Genomic DNA, 21,842 nt, shown 5'->3' with positions numbered 1-21,842 from the left:
ACCTGATTCAGTGACGTTACAATTTTAGCAGAATTGATAAATAGACAAATGCAGTAAAATTTTAAATTTTTCTTTTGGATTTAGCTTCCCGAACATTTGTTTGATTTTTGCCATTTTTCACATTTCACTAGTTCGATCAAAATTAGGTTCCCTTTCATTTCGAACATGTTTATATCAACAAGCTGCTACAGAAACGTTGTAAATATTTTGCCTCATTAGTGCACCTTTACAAAGTTTGGGTGTGGGATAAAATACATAAAACCAAGTGCATAAATAATGTGATGCAATACCAAAATAATAAAGCATGCGCGGCATGTATCGCCCACTAGTTGATTCAATTTTCGGCACTTGTTACAGTACGATCAATATTTTATAATGAGATGATGAGAGTCTACACAGTAAGTGTTTTTGTTAATTTCAAAGTAATACATAGCTCAAATAAAAGTGAGCAAGCAACTGCTCTATAACAATTAAATTAAATGAAAAAAAATATATCAAATATTATAAAAATGAAACACAGAAAGAAGCTTTTGCCTTTTTTACTTCGTTTTCTGAGACAGATAATAAATAAAGAATTTATATTCCTTACTACTTGATCCTGTGGCCTATTGCATTCAATTATGTGATTAAATTCCCTCTGTTTAAGAGGCCATCACTAAATTCCAAACACAATCACAATCGATACCCACTTCGGAATTCAAATCTCGTAGCCGGCACCAACGCGGCGTTCCATCTTTTCTCTATACGTAATGGATATTACGACCGGATAAATCTCTCCCACTTTCCCAAAAAACCCGGCCGAGCACCGAGAACTAAACCATCTTACTAAACACAAACGACGACTATTCTGCACTCCATGTTCGCCTACACTCAAGTGTTAATTACTTTTTTCCTCCTCCAAGTGATGGCGGAAATTTATGTTTATCTCTGCTCGGAAATGTCAACCAGAAAAAAAAACTCGGTGGGCAAAATACACGCCTCAGCAGCAGCTGAAAGAAAATCGAACTTTGGAGAGGGGATGTGTTTTGCAGAAGGCATGATTTTCGTACGAACTCGGAATATTAAATCAGAGTACGTGCACTCGTCTGGAATCCACGACTAGAGAGTGAGAAAGAGGTTGGGACGTATGAATAGTAATGGAGATTTACGGCGAACGTTTGCTTAATTTTCGCTGTCTGGTCAAAAAAAAGAGAGGAGCTTGTTCAGACACAAAAAACTGCTTGATATTAATTAAAAAAGTACTCACCGCCCCCTTAAAAGTTTGCGTAACGCTAGTAATTTCACGTTTTATTAATTGGGAAGTGGGAAAAAATCAATCAATGCATTTCCCGCAGCAAAAAAAACATACTGTAAAAAAAGGTAAATAAAAATTAATCACGTGATTACGCGATTTATGGTGAGCGCAACCACCGAACCAATTTCGCTAGCTTTTATTGCTTGTTATTGTTGATAAGTTCCGCTTGCACCCGAGTTTGCTTGTAACTTTACGCGCAGAAACAGAAACGACCCCATCCACTTCGAGCTAGAAAGAAACTGCACTGAATAAAAGATCTACACGTTTGCCCCTAAAAATAGAACGCGTAAATTCTCAAAATTAGACGACCACGTCGGACACGTTCACTCTATAAATACGGAGAGTCGTCCCAAATCAGGCAGGGCGGTGGTGCGACGGATTCCCGGTACAATCGCTGGCAAAATTTTGGAATCAATCTCGAATCTCGAAACAACCTACTTTTCTTCAACAAATAACAGAATCGAAAAGTAATACTTTTCGATACAAGGACTGTAAAGTTCTACTTTTCAGCACTCAAATGGGGTTTATAAACTCGAACTTTTCAGCACTTATATGACGAATTTGGCCGGTCTGTGCATTTTTTTTTTTATTTGGCTAAAACTTTGCGGGTCCTTTCTTTTGACCATAGAAGTCATTTTATGTCGTTGGTTCGCCCATACAAGTCTCCATACAATCTTGCCAGCTGTTCATACCAAAATGGTGCGTAAATATTAGAAAATCCGTACCTTTTTAAGGATTTTCTGAGCCATTTGGTGCCTTCAGCAGAGTTGTAGGTACTTTTTTACAAAATTCAATTCATTGGGATTAGTGTTTTATTAGAATTTACCAGATCTGCTCCAGGATGTTACATTTGTAATTGGATTTGTAATTGGGATTTGGAGAACCTTTTAACTGAGATCAATCCATAAGCCTTTGATTTTGAGAAAAAAAAAGTTTTTTTTTTATTTTTGTTTATTTTTGCGGACACAAATCCGCATAATTTGAGCCATAGAGAAAATACGACCAAATAATTGACCATCATGTAATGATTTTTAGAAAAAAAAACAAGTTTTTTTTTTGTGGCAAATATAAAAGTCTTACCCATAAAGTTTTTTTACAGTTTTAAATGTAAAATCGATTTTGAAATCGAAAAGTTTTTTGATGGAATTTTGATAAACGGCACCTCTTTTCCTTCCTCACATTACTGAGAAGAGGCTATAACATCACTCAAAAATGAACTTATTAATTTGATCTCGTAGACCCACATTCACGTATACATATCGACTCAGAATCATGTTCTGAGCAAATGTCTGTGTGGATGTGTGTAGGTGAGTGGACAAAAAAAATGTCACTCGATTATCTCCGGACTGGATGAACGGGTCATTCGATTCGTCTTGGGGTCCCATAGGACTCTATTTAAAATCAACAAGTTTAATTAAGTACTTCAAAAGTTATGCTAAAAAAACGATTTTGGCGTAAGTCCGGAAAATTGTAAAAAGGGTGGTTTTTGCAAGAAAACCTATCATGTTATACATTTTCAGAAAGGTATTAAAAAGACCTTTCCAATGACCTTTCCCAAACCATTGAAGATCTGACAACCCTATCAAAAGTTACCAGCACTTAAGTGTTATTTATTCACTTTTTGGAGGCCGGATTTCAGATATTGTGATAGAAATATTGTCTGAATCTTCCATGCAAAATATCGTTGGATAGGTTTTTTATCAGACCTTGCCGATGAGCCAGAAATATTGAAGGTCTGCGAACCCTATCAAAATAAATGAGCAATAAAGTTGATTTGTTAAACATGTTAAGGGGGAATATTGCTATTTTTACTGAATGAATTGACTATATGAATGTGAGTCAAGTATGTTTTCAACTTAAAAATTACAGTTTTCTTGAAGAGTTCACAAAATTTCCTATAATTTCATCAAGGAAACATTGAAGATTGGACCTCTAGTTGCTGAGATACAGCGGATAAAGAAAAACAAACAGGAAAATTAAAATTTTCAAGTCCCCCGGACAGCCCCTTTTCTTATGTCCATTAGGGTGTAATAACAAAATCGATTTTCCAGCACAGCAATTGTTCAGTTCGTTTCGGGGTCCTCAACAACTCCCTAAAGTTTGAGAACGATTGGTTCAGTCCTCAGTTTGCGCAAAGCGATTTAATTTTCCATATAAATTTGTATGGAGAAACACATTTTTTTGAATTTTGATATTTTAAAACTCCACGATTTTCGAGCAAAAAAACACGTTTTAGACGAGTTTTGAATACGCTGTATCTTTTTATAGGAGCAGGTCAGCGGGAAAGTTGTAGAGCACATTCCAGAGCACCCGAATATGAATCCGGTTTTAATATAGCGTAAAACGTGAATTTTTGAATTATCAAAATCGAAAAAAATGGTTTTCCCCATACTAATTCCCATACAAAATTGAATCGCTTTGCGCAAAGTGAGGACTTTACCAATCGATCTCAAACTTTAGGGAATTGTTTATGACCCCAAAAGGAACTGAAAAGTTGCTGTGCTCACTTAATTTGGACAGCTTTATTTTTTTCCATACAACCATATTACACCCTAATGTCCATATCTCAGCAACTAATAGTCAAGTTTTCCATGTTGAAAAATGAAATATCTGTTAAATTTTCTGATCTCTTCGAAAAAATATTTTGAATACATTGGGATTCGTCCTAACATTAAAAAAAGGCGTCATATTGAATAATTAACCCTTTTAAAATGTCAGCCATGAATACTTATCTAAGGCTCGAAAGTTGCGGGTTTTCGTCTGCTAAAACAAATAAAAAAAACCATTTGGGAAAAGATGTTCAGTTAAAAAAAAAACAGACAAGTTGCAAAAACCAGATTTTTTCAGCACGAGTCGTACATTTATCCATTTATCCGAGTTAGATAAATACGAAGAGTGCTGAGAAAGTCATGTTTTGCAACAAGTTGCTTACAACATATTTTGCAATTCCGAAAAACGCTTTTTGAATGATCATCCATGTGTTAAGTAAATTCACCGTTCAAACAAAAAATATTGATAAATGTTACTTTTCAGCACTGGTATTCAAAGGTATTAATTTTCAAATCTAAATTAAATTTTCAAAAGGCCCTATCTGCATAGGAAACCCATGAGGGATAGGTTTTTTTGAAAATTTAATCTAGAAATCTGTTATTTTTGGTAGGGAAAAGCAGACCGTTTTGTTTCTCCAGAAGGACAGGAAAAGTTGACAGTTTAACAGCGGAATTGCAAAAATATTTTTTCGGATCCAGTTTGTTGAAGATGATGTAAACAATTATTTTCTAGAATTTTCTGCCATGTTTATTTTGAATAAAAAATACTAAACAGGTGTGACGAAGGTGTTTTTATTAACTATAAAATTAAACTTTAGCAAGGCAAAAAATATATAAAATGTTCAAAACTTTTAAGTACTGTATGCAAATGATCTACACACTAAACATTTTAAAAATACATTTTTTTGGAAACAATTAATTTCTGACAGTCACTGTACCCTGCCGGATTAATATGAGAGCAATCTTACCGCTCGACAACGCGTCGCCACCAGACCACCAGACACTGCGACTACAACATTGTATTTCCTCCCCAAAATGTGACCAATCTCTAAAGCCGAACTCTCTCGCCCCAATATAGCCCTCCCATATCGGTTAGTTCGACCATCGGAAAATGAGCAATTTCACGAATATTTGCGGCTCGTCAACCCGCACGGCCGAAATTTGTTACACATAGTTTGCATTTTTGAACGTCTTATTTTTGGACGGCGCGGGAATACCGCCGACTCAGCTGACTCAGTTTTTGGCAGGCGCGATCGAGAAAGGGGAATTCCTCTCGCGGTGCTGTTTGTAAACAGATAACTGCGTCGTTGGGAGAGGTTCGGCTTTTTTTGGCTGTAAAGTTATGAACATCCTTAAAAATGGGTTGAAGAATGGTGTTTGATTAGATTGATGGCTATTTTTTCAAGTTTTGAAGAGTTTTCAAAAGAAAGAACAATTTTACGAACTGTTGATTTCTAGAAATAAACTTTTCATGTAGTATGTGATCCTGTCCCAATAAAAACAAAAACACCACCAACTCACAGTGACAAACTGCTGAGCTTCAAGCGGATGGATGTGTCTGTCCCACCACGCACCAGGGACTGATGACGGTCGTCGCTCGTCGTGTTTGTCGTCTCATCAAGTGAAACAACCAATGAATACGGAATGCAAGCGACGACAACGACTGTGCAAAAACGGATATCCCCAATACACGTGAAAACAGTCAGTCAGTGGATACACACTTCAGGAACCTGTGTGGTGGAAATTATAATCAGGTTCTTGTTATTGCAAAACGCGCCATGAATACTCAAAATGGCAAGATTTGTTTCCTCCGTGTCGTTTTGATAGCATGAATTATTCCATGAATTATCATCAAAGTTTTATTCACAGATTTTTCAACATTTCACATCTAAATTTTTAGTTTTATGGCTTGAATGGCTCTTCAGACAGTATCAGATAGTTAACAGAATGATGAAACATACAGTTTGAAGATCTGGTAACCCTCTCTCAAGTTATGACCATTTAAATATTAATGATGAAAATGATATCCGCAGGTAACTGAAAGATTTCCCAATGATGCATACAATTTGAAGATCTGGAAACTCTGTCTCAAGTTTGGATACTTGAATGTTAGATGTTAGAGATTTGTATGTATGTATTTAAAAACGATTAATTCATTCTGCTTGTGAGAAATTAAACAGTTTAATCCAGTCAGTAGGAATCATAACGAAACATTGTACAAAACTCTCGTACCTAAATCCCCACTCAGTAACGATACCAAACCGATATCTATTCCTGCAGAACGGCGACACCTGCCTACGTTTTGCACATGAATAACGATGATTGTTTTTCGCCATGGGGTTTTGTGTGTCCCCGGAGTTGTCTATCACGTATCAGGGAACAACATTGTCAACGACGCTATACTGAACGCTATCAACAACTTAAACAACAACTCACTCCACAAAACTCCGAGTGCAGCAGCACCCCGTCCAACATAACCTCACCTGGACCGACCCGGGTCGTCGTCGGTGGATGGGAAAATAATCGATATCACCATGCTCTCTGAAAGGCGCACATCTTTTTTTCGGTGATTTACGTAACCGTGATTTTGTTATGGTAGGAGTTTGCATGTATGTTGTTGTGTGTGTATGTTTTGCCATGTTATGTATATGTTTGGAGGAGAAGGGTTTTGGACGAAGATAAGGTTATTTTCGATCAGGTTAGACCATTTCTGGTGGGATTTGGTTTCATAATCCGAGGCAAAGGTTAGTATAAGGGTTTTAAATTAGTTCATTTTGAAGAAGCCGGGCTTCTTGGAAGCATCGTAACATGAAACGTGAGGGTTGTGATTCTGTTATGGCTCGAAGGAGGATTAGGGTATTTGTGGAATCAGCTACACAGATTTTAAAAACAAATAACAACTCTTCAACAAAAAAGGGATTCAGTTTCCACTATTTGAATTTGCAAAAAGTTTAGTACCGCTTAAAGGAAAACCACAATCCAGAGAACAAAACTTTTCAGCAAATTCCACTCAACTGTAAATCCAGCACTCCAACCAATTCATACCGTTTATCTATGCTGCAATATCTAACAAACCGAAAAAAAGCAAACAAGAGTATTGCAATAAACAAAATTTCTTGCAAGCAAAAAACAACTTTCCGAGCAGCACAACACACACACGAAACTGCATCTCGCGTGCAGAATTCATTGAAGAGCAGCAGCGCACTTTAGAGGGTAAAAAAGCGGAAGAATCCACTTCTTCCTTCTCCGTCATCGGCGGACCGGAATTGCGTTCCGTTGCCACGAGATTGCGATCGGTACCGAGCGCCGCGCGGTACGATTTACGGAATCGAGGTGAGGAGTGGCCTCAAGAAGAATGCACGTCATATAGTTGGACCAACTGCCGATAGATGGGGTGAAGGAGATAAAGCAAGGATTTTTATTTTATTAAAAATGATTTAAAAACGGTTCAGTTCATAAAAATCAGTTCTTCTTATATTACACAACAAATCACGATTAAATTTAATTTTCTCAGCTTTCTTTTGATTTGACATTTGATAAAGTATTTATATAACAGGGTGGCCACCCAAAACCTATTTTAAAATTCCAAACATTCCTGTTTTTTGACATAAAATATATTTTTCCTTGCCAAATCCATTGTTAGAATATCCAATTACATCAAAATGAATTATAGTTCAAATCATAGTTGAAAGGAACTCCAAAACTCTATCAGGTTATAAGAAATACGGAATTGTTAATTGATTATTTACTAATAAAATAAATTGAATTGAATTGACATAAAATATAAAACATAATTTGTTACTTAAAAAACAGAATTTAGTAAGGTTTTTAACGCTCCATTCTGAGTAGCATTTTAACCTAAGTTAGGTAAGAAAACTGAAATTTAAATATCGAGGCTAAAAGCAATTCTCTATTTTTTTATTTGGCTCAAACTTTGTAGGGAATGAAAAATGAAAAAAACACAAAAGGGCGAATCTGTTGTTTACTTCTGCTTTTTTGGCGTAACCGGTGGTGCGAAAATGTAGGCACGCTCTTCAAAAAGGCGTAATTTCTTTTTCTCAATTTTTAATAGCAAAAACACCTTAATTAATTTCAAACTGCTCTCTGTGATGAAATTATTGCTTTTTTCTATTAGGTTATGACAAAATTGATGGTTTTCATGCTTTTTTGTGGAAATAGGAATTGATCGAAATTGCAAAATCTTGAATGATGATTTTCCCGAAACGGCAGGATTGTAGTTTTCGCCCTTTTGAAATGTTGTTACTGATTTGGTCTTAGGAAAGGCCCCTACAAAGTTTTAACGAAATAAAATAAAAAAAAACAAACAATAAAAATGCGTGCTACTGGAGGCATTATTACAGTTATACTACTGCAAAAATATCTAAAGTAAAGGCAAATATCAGTATCCTAAATTAAACGTCTTTTTTCGTTTACTGGATCGAAATTTAAAAAAAAGCATGTTGCCAAGTGTCCAATTTAAAAAAAAGCAAAAAGAAAAATAAGAAAAATAAAAGGTTTGCTAAATAGTTTACAATCGATTGCATAATTTTATCAATTAAATTTTCGAAACTTTGAATAAAATTATATAAGCTAAAACGTAAAGAAAAAACTAATTTACGAAATTCCAAATCATGACAATATATATTTGATAGAGTTTCTAAATAAAAATAGAAATAAGGCATAATATTTTCAAAAACCAAATAAGGCATAATATTTTCAAAAACTAAGACTTTACGTAACATTTAAAAAAATATATTTTAATTTTAGATTTTTTCCATATTCTCAATGAATAAGAAAAAATCACGATTTTTACCTAAATTCCCGACTTGTGTGGCAATCCTGCAAAAATCCACAAAATTCATAATAAAGTCATATTTTTTTTTTTTTTTTTTTTTTTTTGGAGGGTGATCCAGCCGCACATCGTTGATGTCGAAACCTCTAAACTGGGCCCTCGTCCTGTCACGTCTGTCAGTAGTCTTGTCGTACATTACAACTAGAACCAGATCTGCCAATGAATTAGTACACTTCGACCAAATAAACACTGACGCTGTATGGATCTGACTCTAGAATAAATGCACAGTTGTGAGCTATTCATAAGTCCAAAATGTTCAATTATTCATATAAGTCCAAATATTCATTTGCGGATAACCTAACTTGAATTGAATACAAGATTTAAAGTAACCTATCCGAAAGCTACTCATATCTCAAATCCCCGAAATTGTAATTAACAGCCAAAAATTCTAGTACGTTTCTTTTAAAACCTGTCTGGCTTCTTATAAAAACAAAAACAAATAGATTAACAGTTCATATTTTACAAGTCGTGAATTGAAAAAGAGACGACCATTGGATCGTCAGAATTCCAGTAGATCCTCGATTCGCAACAATGGTCGATACAATCATAATCCGACAACCGTTAGTTCAACAGATCAACGAATTTAGTCCGATATCGTTTCACTATTGATTGATCGAGACTCTATGGAAATTTTGAAAAATCAGAATGGTTTTTATGCTACTTGAATGAAAATCACCGATTCTGATAGAATTACTAAATTTACTATTCCTAATTTTGTCCCTAAATAACTAAATGCGAAGTATAAAAAATTGATATTTATAGTAAAAATCCTAAATTCTACGAAAACTAAATTTTTAAAAATCCACATCCTAACCTGACACCCACATTAACAAATGTGATATTTCCACTATCGGAGAACCTCCTTGTCTCGATGATAGCTTACCGGCCATCGATTAAGCCCTGAGACTGCGTCAAAGTGGGTCCTCGTAGCATGAAGTTGTGTCCATGTGTAAAAATGGAAGCTTCAGCAATATACTGAACACTTCGATTTTAATTCCACATCGAATCAAATCATACTCTTTGCCAAACAAGCATCAAACCTATATGATACTCATTATGACAAAGCCCAGGGAAAATTCATAATAAAGTCATATTCTAAAGAAAATCTTTCATCTTTTTCGTTCAACGAGGAAAATATATTAAACATGTGACAACCATGCCTAAATTATGTGAGTGTTTTTTGAAGTCACAGAATAATGGGGAAAAATGTTAGAAAATATTCGAATGATATTTAGTTAAAAAGGTATGTGAAACACCTTTCCGAAAAGTAATAAACTTTTTGAAGGTCTAGTAACCCTATCGTAAGATATCAATTCATAAGAGGGATGTACAGTCCCGACTCGATTATCCCAAGCCTTGATTATCCGAAGTTTTTCTTAATTTTCTTCCTTTAACATAAAATTCGAGTTCTGCAACCCCTTTTCAGTAAAATTTATTTCAGCTCAACAATAAAAATAAGACAATTAAATTATTTTGTTTCGTGATTCGATTATCCGAAAAGTCAATTATCCGAAGTGAAATTTTTCCAAGGCCTTTTTCGAACATAACTTTAAGAAACATTTTTTGATGAGTTTTAAAATGTCTTTCCAATGTTTAAAAAGAGTTGAAAATTTGGAAACTTTTTCATAAAATATCGGATTTGGCGAGCTTGGCAAGGTCGAATTCAGACAAATTTGATGAAAATCGTGTCAGTACATTATTGCGTACTTACTAATTAATCGGTATCTGGTATTCTTCGGCATTCTGGAAACACTGTCAAGAGATTTTAATTTAATATAAAATTAATTTTTATCACGTTTAAATCTAACTTTGCTGTTATCCTGGTTGTTCCAGGAGAGTCCATCGAACCCCACTGACCCCACACCGTACAATGTATGTCGTCAAGCTCCATACAGTACGACGTATACTGCACACAGAGGGTAGACTGTATCGTTTTATAAACGCTCCAATTTTTGCGGCTCAAGTGCACACGTACAGAAGAACCTAGAGCAGTGGTACCGCACAGAGCGCCGCCACCACGCGAAAAAAAATGCGCACAAATTTAACGCTACATTTACGCTAGAAGTGCGTCGCGCTCGATCCGGTTAACGAGATGTACCGGATGGTTGATGAATGGATGACTTGAGCATGAATCGCGAGTGTTTTTGGTTAAATGGATTTTGCGGAACTACCACAGGAAACGTTTAATAAAACATTATAACGGTAATGGTGATGGTGGTTTGATAACCCTACACGACTGAACAAAAAGCTAGCATTTGTCAAAATTAGAATCTCTCGAATAATTTCTTACCATTCCGTTGCCAACATATTCAAAGCAACCAATGAAACATTCTTGGTTGTCACCATAATCAAATAACACGCCGTTCCTGTGTTCCATCAGCAAGATACTTGTATCTCACCAGCGACTGTTGGAGCCGAACATCAACCGAACGCTATGGGGGCCAATCTCGCCCATCTTTGAAGATGCTATCGATTGTGCGGTACTATAGCTCAGCACTTTACTTGAATTGGTTGGTGTAGCCCAACCCACAAACAAGCTTGTACTACACATTAGTACGATGTCGTCTTCGTCATCGCTAGTCCAGATCTACATTCAATTCTGGGGTAGACACTGTCTAAGTACACATCATGCTACCATCGTGGTGAATGTCATAGACGTCATCTTAATGGGATGCCAGGGTGGTACTGAGCTGGTGGAACCTGTGTTAAAATTTCAACAGCATAGGACACCCTAGAGAATCCGTAAAGTTCAATGGTTCGCCATCATCGGAACTACCAACAAAGTTTCCCTCCTCTTGTTGAGTTCAAACAGCAGCAATTGTCAGTTGGTGTAACCAAACTGTTTCACACTGCTTTTGCTGGCTTGCAGAGCTTGTAGTATTTACTTTCCGAAACATAATATATTTATGTTTGTCATTATCGTTTGTTACGCGCGGTCCTCGCCGAGTTCAGCGGACCGTCAGCGCAACGACCAGTAATTTGGATAATGAATTTAATTGTAAACAATCACGTTTCGCGTCATATCAAATCGAGGATGACCGGCGAGACCGTGGGATTGAGTGGTGGTCATTTGTTGGTGTCGAATGATAAGTTTTTGTTGAAATAATTGATCAGTGTCCGGTCAAACTCCAAGCAAAATATACTTGAAGAGCGTGGAAACTCTCCCTTATCCATTCAGAACATCCATTGGAACATTCAGAAAGTTTCTACAAGGATTTCAAACCATTTCAACTGCGCTCGTAATCTTCTATCGTGCCCAATGTGATTCACAGTTACTACACTGCACTTCTGACCATCACAACAGCAGGTCATCAGTCCGTTCAGCACGGTCGATATCTTATCTGCTTCAAAGACCCAACGTAATGCGAACTGCACAACGGGGGGGGGTTTTGATGGAATGCCAAAATGGGACACCCCAGCATAGTTTTGCAACTGTGCACCGTGTGTTGGTCATCGTTAATCCTTCCCAGGAAACCCAATCCCTTCCGTCTTCGACGGTTTCGGCATTTCGTCCGAGATATGGATTATGTACCAACACACCACCACTGTATACGAACTCTGTAGAGACCCGCAAGCGTGTCCAGTGACATGTCGAAAGCCTTCGACGCGGTGTTACCCGATCAGGCTCAAGCTTTGCTTATCTAAGCTGCTCACAGCTCACGCTTGTTGGCCGTTGTAGGCCATACGATAAAGTGAGTGTGTCTTTGCAAGAAGCACGTCTCGGAAATAATCGATGACATTGGCGAAAAGGGTGGTTTTGTGGGGACAATTTAGACGCTGCAAAAAAACGATTTAAAGTGTTGATTACGTAATTGCGGCGGTGCCTTCATTTTTTTTAATTATTGCGATCGGAATGTCAGTTCTTCTCATAAGGCAAGGAAAAGGAGTCATACTTAGTAAATATTTTGAATTTGTTTCAACCTTCATCTTCTTGGCTTTCCATGTGCCTCCAAGCAGCTATGAATCTAACTGCCATCTTCACAAAATACATCAAAAGACGATCCATTTGGCAAATTCGCAGCTACCGTAGAGTAGAGAGCAGCCATGCCAGATATACAGATAAGTCGGTATTTTACACATTTTTCGTTCCCAAAAAATACAAATATTTGTAAAACCAGATTTTTTTTAATAATAATATAGGGGAAATATACCCATTCTCAGCCTAATAAGCGGTCATGTCTGAAGGATGCTGGATAATCTGGAGTGTTCCTTGAAACTTACATAAACCAAATACACCAACAAGCAAAGCAATTCCTGTTAAAAGGATTTAAACAAAATTCCAAGTCTATTCTAATCTGACGAGAATGCACTGAGCCCGCCCATTTTTCTATTATCGGCTGAGTTCTTTTTCCTTACGGTTTTCGTCAGCCTTCGATTTGAATAGATATAAATGTCAAGTGACTCGGCGCGTTGGTTTTTGTGTTCCTCCCTGAGGAGAGGCTATACAATCACTAGAAAAATGAACATTTTAATTTGCCCTCTTAGACCCACCTTCATGTATAATTATCGCCTCAGAACCAAATTCTGAGCATATGTCTGTGCGTGTGTGGGGATGTTGATAAAAATATGCACTTGATTTTCTCAGCTTTGGCTGAACGAATGTTTTCCGGATGTTGTCTACTCGATCCAGTTTCGGGTCTTACAGCTTGGTATTGAAAATTGTAAATTTTCATTTAGTCGTTTAAAAGATATGATTAAAAAACTATTTAGACGACTACAAAAAAGGGTGCTTTTCAGCATAACCTCAAATGGCCTATCGTCATCGCCACGAAAGAACCGTGTAGAGGGTTGCCATTTTCTTCAAAGGCGGTGTCTGTATTTTCTTGACAAAAAGTCTGCAACTTTTTTGAAATCGGACGAAATTACTGTATAAATGAGAGGAAGGCACCAACCATCTAAAGATGGATTAACTAACGTTTTTTAGTAGCGCTTGCTAATTAATTACACGTTTCGGGATTATTTTTCATTGTTTTATGTTTTTGCAATGTTCAAAATAACATGTTGCCGGTATTTAAAAAGTTGATTTTGGCGATATTCATTAAGCGGTTGACTGGATCAAAGTAATGATGAGAAATGGTCTCGCAAAATAGAAATTATGATCAAAAGAACATTTAATTTGATCTTTTTGGCATAAATGGCATATATAAGTGTGCTTACTCGAGGCGGTGCTTGTGTTTGTTTATGGCATTATTAGTAGGGGCAGGGGGGGCAGAATGGACCATGGGGGCAGAACGGGCCACCCTTGGGTTTGGGCTTTAGAATGGATTTAGACCAACTGTAAGGCAAGGGTCTTATAAAGGACGTCAAATAGCATCACCATACCGAAAACGACGTTTGAATTCATTGTATTTTTCGAATTATGAGAAAAAATGTAAATTTATTGACAAAACCACGCAAATGTTGTTTATTTCGAGGTTCTTAAATAAGCTTTCTGAAAAGTTGGATTGTTTGAAAAGTTTGCTCAATGCTTATAACGTTACTAGATACTACTACCAAGGTATACAAACAACAACGGAACCTTAAAATCATTTAGAGGCTTGGTGGTGGAAGTGTTAAATTAAAATCCACTTGGGGGCAGAATGGACCACTCTTTTTCTGCCTTATAAAAACAATCAAAAGTTACAAAATTTGAGCTAAATGGATTATTTCACTCCTGGTAGCTTCACAAATCACGTGTAATGCAACAAAAGTTGATTTTTTAGTTGTTTTTACGCTTAGTTGTAAAAATAGTGTCTTTTTTCGACATATTTACACTATTTTCAAAAATCGTTGTTTTGTTAGTTTACTATTTTTATAAAATTGATCAAATTTCATGGAAACTATAATGGAATGGTCCCTCAAGTAATTTTTTTCTTTCAACGTTGTATAAGAAGAAATGGCTTGTTTTCTAAGGTGACCCATTCTGCCCCGCAGGGTGGTCCATTCTGCCCCGCACCCTGGAAAGTTAGTCGAAAAAACATTGTTTTAAAGTGGCTCAAAAATAGTTTTCAGTAAACAATTTTCATCAACCAAGTATACAACATTGAAGGGAACATTTTTATGTTTTTCTATTATTTTTGGTGCATTTCCCTTAGGCGGTCCATTCTGCCCCCCCTGCCCCTATTATTTTTTTTTTAGCTGTAATCGAGCAACAAACTCTCCATATGGCGAAGATAGTTGTTTGATTAGAATGCGCATATTTCCCCCATAATTAAAATTTTAACAGTTTAGTAATCAAATTATGCCGTGATTGTAAAGCTTAAATCTGCTGTTAAATATTAAAAAAAATCTCTTTTATGGCTTTTATTGGACATGATACAGGTAAAATCCAGATTTATTTTTAGGAAAATACAAATCTCCCATAAAATAATCTGGCATCATTGGCAGAGAGTATTACATTTGGAAAATGTTAGAATGCACTGAAGAAAACTGGACAATTTTCCAAATAAATCATTATTTTTTGTCAATGAAATTATTTCAACAAGTTTCTAGCTTTAGCTTTTTTGTTGTTTTCCTTCAAAAATTATAGCATAACTACGTAAATTCCGGCTTTTGTACTATCAAGAAATTTACTTTTACTTTTTTTTAATTTTACTTTTTTTTATTTAATAAATAATAAAATAAAACATTTTTGAAAAAAGAAATAGATCTTATTTACCCTGTGATCAATACGTCAAATGCTGTATCAAGTATGCGAAACCCTGTTTTACCCCTAATCCAACAAGTTGTTAAAAAATATTTTAATTCATTCTTAATGGCAATTTTTCCAATCAAATTTAAAGCTCCAATACTTCTAACTTACGTGAAATTGTCCGAAAATTCAGAATATGACAAAATTGAGACCAAAAAGTGCCGTCTTCTTGGCCTGCAGGGAAAAAACTAACATTGTAAAATGTTTGTTCTAGAAAAATCGAAAAACTATGAGAAAAACTGGGATTGACCAAAAAGTTAATACCGTAGGCTTATAGCCCATGAAATTACCTATCTTTTGACCTATGGGAGTATGGGTGTTGGAAGCTGTTGCATAAAGATATTAGGGTTTAAAAAAAATCAATTTTTAACAGTAATTCGCAAAAGCTATGAGAAAAAGTTAAACCAATCCTGGATGTCTATGGCACATTTTGAAGTGCTTCAAAAGACCTTTCGAATGCATCTAAGAGAGTTGGAATTGTTGAAGTTTTACGGAAATACGAGCTATTTTAAGATTATTTTTTTCGACCTCAAACTTCAAAGCCCGTTTTACCCCACTTCCCTTTGTCGTAGAGGGCTCATATTTGGCATGAGTTCATCACATGTATAGACAAACAAACGCTGAAAGTTTCATCCAAATCGGAGCACCTCGATACGACCTGTTACACATTGGTGAAAAACTCGCTCTTAAAAAAAGATATTGATTTAAAAAAAGCATTAACAAATTTCACAACTCGACAGAAGATCTGACAGAAAAGTTCCACGAGTCGATAGCAAATTTACAAAAATCCAGGCATTTTTCCATATTTAAAAAAAAGTGTTCCCATAAAACAAGGCAGAAGTTCATCTCAAGGAAATCCGAGCCGACTCCCCCGACACACAGACACACAAACAGTGGACGAGAAAATATTTTCGCAAGTGGGAGAGAGAGCTGGGCAAAAATATATTTATTTTTCCAATTTTCGCAGTCCAACTCGTGACGCAAATCAACTCGATTAAATTGGGTTTGGCGTTGGGGCGGCATCACGGCTCTCCTCAGCCGGTGTGTGGTCGTCATACCGGCGCACCGGTTTGAACTATGTTTTTTTATCTTTTACTCCAGTTCCTGGCCAGTTGCGTATGTTTTGCTAAAAAGTTTAATTTGCTCGCGCTCAATCTGTTCGCGGATTTATTGTTGCCGGGTGGTGAAAAGTGTGCAAAACAATTTCAATCAGCGCGTGATTTCGGACATTGGAAAGTGCGATATTCTGGGATCAAAGCGGTGAGCATGAGATTTTTGTTTATTTTGAGCTTTGTTTTGGAGTTTTGAAAACTGAGGTGGGTGAATTGACAGGTATAAGCTTTTTAGGCTTATTTTATTGAAAAATAAAAGTTAAAGTCAACAAACCTGAGATTCTTCGAAAAATGTTTATGTTCTGCATTTTTGTTTGGCTTCTCTATGACCAAAGATGCCATTTTGAATCATTAGTTTGTCCATACAAAGAATCACACAATTTTGGCAATTCTTAATACAAAAACGCCATAAAAATTTAAATCATCCTGCAATGATTTTGGTCATATTGGTCATGTCTGTTACATAATCACCTGCACCTTTTTTAGCTTTCAAATGAGTCTATTTGAATATATGGGACTCCTGGAAAATATATATTTATTTTTTATATTTTTTTCAAAACATTTGAGAAATATCACAACCAACCAATTTCATATTACATTGTAAGTTATTTTGGCGGATATTCTCGAATGTTATAAAAAGAGTTCCTAATTGGACACAAATTTCACAACCATAACGTTATACTCGATTGACTACTTAGTCAGATTTAACCCTCTAACGCTCATGGTTTTTTTTCTTGTACCACTTTTTGTTTAACTTGAAGACTAAATTTCTAAATCAACATTTTAATTGATAAAAATTGATCAGTCAGTTAAAGCATGATGAAAAAAGTAACAAATCTCAACTTTGCGCTTTGTGCGACTAGGTTAACACACCGTAATTGTTTACAATTTATCCCCTCGAAAAGTCATACAGCGTGCTGCTCGCAGCAGTCTCATTCGTGCCGGGATAGATTAATTAGCTACTTAAACCATGTAAATAGTGGCTAACGACGGCGAAAACATCGTCGCCGCGAAGCGCACACGTTTCATACCTTCTTTGACACTTTTCGTGTTGTTTGGCTGCTGCTGCTGCTGCTGTTGTGATGCGGTTGTGTTGCCATTACCACTACCAACGCTGCCACCACCACCGGCGCTCCCACCGCCCGCACTTCCGCTGCCGCCGTGGTTGAAGCTGCCAGCAGCGGCATTCCCACCGCTGCCAGATGATTGATTTTTATCCGCCGAACAATACATAATTCACCCTTTTTGGTGTTGTATTCTGCGCTCCAGCACACTCACAGACACACTAGCACACTCGCCCAATCGACAACTTTGCTTAAACTAGTTTACTTTTTTTATCACTTAACTATTTTTTTCCTTTTTAACACACTTGCTATTTTTATATTTTTATGCTTTACTTCTGTTATTCACCTATTCAACTTTACTTTGCCACTCTTTTCTTTCCTCTTGCACCAATACTTTCTTTCCTCTTTCTGCAAAATATTTCGAATTGCACACTTTTCACTGTTTAACCCCACACACGCACTTGTGATGCCTAGAAGGTGCAGTGCAACCAGACGGTTTCGTTTTTCATGGTACCAAGGTAAGATGCAAATATCTGCAAAAATAGGAGATAAATATTGGTATTAGTGACTTGGTTGTTGCCTTTTTTCCGAAAATAACGTTTGCTGGAAAATAAAAAAAATAGCACATCTATCATTTGTATTGAAAGAGGATGAACCTCAATTCTCGGATTAGTTTTCAAAAAGCCGTAAGAGCCATTGGTAAACAAAGTCCTTTTTGCATCGGTATTCGACCTACTCACGAAAAACTAATATCAAAAATGCTCGAGATTGTTTATCTACACGTCCTTCAAGTGCCCCCAAAAATTTCGAGAAAAACAAAAAATAGTGTCAGAGGTCACGATGGCTCTTACGGCTTTTTTGAAAACTCACCCGAGAATTGAACATTATTTTGCTGGCAGAAAAAAGGTAAAACTTTTTTCAGAACATTAAAAAATGCTATAGAATACAGTAACTGGGTGTTGTTAACCTGGGCTGCTTTTAAACTGGGCGCTCGATAGCTGGGCTGTAGCATTGTTAAAAAGCAGACAAACGTCAAAAAACAATAACAAAGCAAAATGATTGAGGGGTCAGTGCATGTGCAAAATCATGAAATAAAAATTAATTTTTAAGTTTTTATGAAGTCTTATGGCACGCTCTGCACTGGCATTTCAAATTTAGCACTTACACCAAGTTCAAAGCATGCTACTCCAGCCCAGTGCTAGTGCTATTATTTAGCACTCCCATTTAGCACTCATAGATTTTTTTTCCTTTTTACGGAATCTTTTTAATAAAAGTTCTCAAGCAAACTTGATTACCGGCCAACGGGAATCTATTACAACTGCAACATACCTTATTCCAGATTCTTCCACAAAAAAATAAATCTCAGGGTCCGCAAACCTCAGAATGTTTTAATTCAAATTTTGTACCAATTCAATTGCCAGCCTTGTCACGTCCATTTATGTCTCCAGGCCATCTGGAACTGATTTTCGGGTACTTCGAACGAACAACTTGATTATTTCATGAAGCTTATTATTTTGATTCCAGGACAATAATCTGCGTTGATTAAAAAATGTTACGATTTTTGCTAAAAGCAAAAAACAAGTTCACATTGAAGGGATCAGAAACATGGATCTTCTGCTTACATTCCTTGAACACTAGCACTGCACCAAATTTACAGATGAATGTGGTTGTAGTTAGTTTCATCACATTCTGGACAATAATGACAGTAAACTTGAAATCAACAAATGAAAAAACAACCTGGTTACCATTTTTGTTCGAGTGCCAGGGCGAGTGCTTTGATTGAAAGCGCAGTGCTATCCGTTAAAATAGCACGCGTGCTAACAGCGTGCAGTGCCAATGCATGTCTGAATAGAAAATTAAAGGGTATCGAACACAGAAAAAAAAGAATTTATTAATTATAAATTATAAGAATTTAGAATTTTTGAAGGTTAAAAAAAGGGTCCTAAAGCCCTATGTCAACTTTTATGTACAACGGTAAAACACACGATTAAAATCCGATCACTTTTTTTTAATTTTATTTTAACTCGGGCAGACGGTAATAACAAAAGGTATGCCATTTCAATAACAAATACTGTTAAAATAACAGAAAGTGTTATGGAATCTTCTTGAAAAATCCAGGGTTTAATAACAGTTTATGATATTGATTGAAAGCCAAAACAACTTTTGAATAACATTTTTTGTTATGGAATAATACCTCCAACTGTTATTGAGATGATCGGATTAGTTGTTAAAATAACAAAAAATAATAACAAAGATTTATTCGAAGAATAACTAAAAATGTTATTAGTCTGTTATTACAATAACAATCCGATAACAAAAAAATCAAAACGACTAATAACAAATCTTGTTATAAATAACATAAATTGTTATTTTCAAATATTAACAAATGTTATTCCCAATTTATTTCCGTCTGCTCGGGAAGAAACAAAAATTGACAGACAACATTTTACGATGGATCAACTGTGGTCTTCTTGGAACGTCAAGTAGGATACTTTCTGTCAAGATGGGCCGCGATTTTAAATCCTGTGCGGTCGCACAAAGGTTCATTGTAGTAGAAAAATAAGCTTTATCGTTGTGAACAATAATATTTTCAATTTAAGCTTAATTTTAGGATAAACATTGGTTGGTTGAACATTACCTCTTTTTGAAAAACAAAAAAATACAAATATTGAAATAACAAGCAATGGTTTCAACATTTGCATGGAAAAAGTGTTTTAAAACGCATTTTATACTAGCTTAGTTGTTTTGCAATCATAAGTTTTCAAAAAAATTTATAAATCTGCAGTGACTTTTCAAACCTTGGATGTAAACAGTTAAAACAACAGTGCTCTAATGACACTTCCCGTTGAGTAAGAGTGGAATAGGCTGCTTGTTTACATCCAAGTTTCAAAATTTACTACAGAAATTTGTTTTGCCTTTCTCAAATTCGGAGCAAAAAAATGTCCCTCAACTTTTTTTCATTTTAATGCAAAAGAATAAGTTGACTAAACAACATTTTTTCGATGTATCAACCCTGGTCCCCTTGGAACGAGCTGTCAAGTAGGACCTTTTATGTCAAAAAGGGCCGCGAAGTCAAGAAGGGTCGCGAAGTAAGCTTCATCGTTGTGAACAATAATATCACAAATTTAAGCTTCATTAGGACCCAGTTATCTCCCAACTGGCTGAACGGATTTTGAACGTTTTGGTCTCATTCAGTCTTGGGGTCTATTCAAAATCAGCAAGTTTAGATTACTTCAAAAGTTATTCTAGAAAAACGATTTTGACTAAAGACCGGAAGGCTTTAAAAAGGTGGTTTTTGTAAGAAACACCGTCAAATGTTAAAAAAAAACCCACTTTGAAACAAGCTCAGAGGATTGAAGGTCTGACAACCCTATCAAAAGAAATAAGCACTTAAGTGTTAATTATACGCTGGTTCGAGGCCGGATCTCAGATAAAAACAGTTTCTGGATGTATCACGGGACCCATAAATGTTATTTATACACGTTTTTGAGGCCAGATGGCAGATATTTTGATGAAAACAATGTCCGAAATATCATGTAACCCATCATTGGATGGATAATCGAAAAAGGATTTTGATAAACCTGAAAAATTTAAGATCTGGCAACCTTATTAAGTGTAATGAGTTACGTAACTAGTGAAACACTAGAAATGTGGACATCATTCCGGTTCTGTCACGGTAGGTGAATCTAATGTCATCGTGCCTCTAATGTTGTCTCTTAAAAGCGTTTTCAACTGAAATCTAGTAATAAATAGCTCAAAAGGAAGTTAGCAAGCAAGTGACTATCAACAGTTTTTATAATAAGTTGTTTAAATAGTAAAAAAGTTAGGAGCGAGTGCTTAACTTGCCAAACATTCATTTTCCCTTGGACTTGTTTTTGCATTGATAAACTTTTTCAGAATGAACCTGCGACTAAAATGAGATTCATGGAAGCCTAAGTTATGTAAGTGATTTATATTTATTATCTCTATTATCTTATAGAGATTCCGAGATATTCCTTATCGCTTGTACTTTTGTTTTCCGTAACATTGCCCCACCAGTCCACAAACTGGCACCACTGGCCCCGAACCAACACCAGCTACTTGTTCCATCGTGTCGTGAATGGCATGTATACACATATTTATATGATTACCTCTCTCTTTTCGCCTCCTTCAAATTCCAAAAAATGTCTTTCCACACAGGGAGAAGCAAAAAAGGCGATTGATATCTGATCCGCGATCCCGTGGCCAGTTCCGCAGACCCGGCCAATGGTCGGAGTGGTCACTGTTTTCCCTTTGATCCGGAACTTTACCGGCACCAACCC

The 21,842-nt window shown here is 36.1% G+C and overlaps 1 protein-coding gene across 1 annotated transcript in view; it reads right to left on the bottom strand.

Annotated features, from left to right (window-relative positions):
- The window catches only part of LOC6040611 (cyclin-dependent kinase 14), a 242,186-nt gene extending 224,356 nt beyond the window's left edge, over positions 1 to 17,830 (bottom strand). Inside the window, exon 1 of the mRNA XM_038259731.1 lies at positions 17,509 to 17,830. Coding sequence (XP_038115659.1) covers positions 17,509 to 17,710 — 202 coding nt within the window. The 5' untranslated portion in view covers positions 17,711 to 17,830. The remainder of the gene's footprint in view (positions 1 to 17,508) is intronic.
- Between the last annotated feature and the right edge of the window lie 4,012 nt (positions 17,831 to 21,842).

Source organism: Culex quinquefasciatus, chromosome 3, assembly GCF_015732765.1.
Source record: "Culex quinquefasciatus strain JHB chromosome 3, VPISU_Cqui_1.0_pri_paternal, whole genome shotgun sequence".
In the NCBI taxonomy this organism is placed as follows: domain Eukaryota; kingdom Metazoa; phylum Arthropoda; class Insecta; order Diptera; family Culicidae; genus Culex; species Culex quinquefasciatus.
The sequence above is the reverse complement of the archived record's forward strand: the minus strand, read 5'-3'. Positions and strand labels throughout refer to the sequence as shown.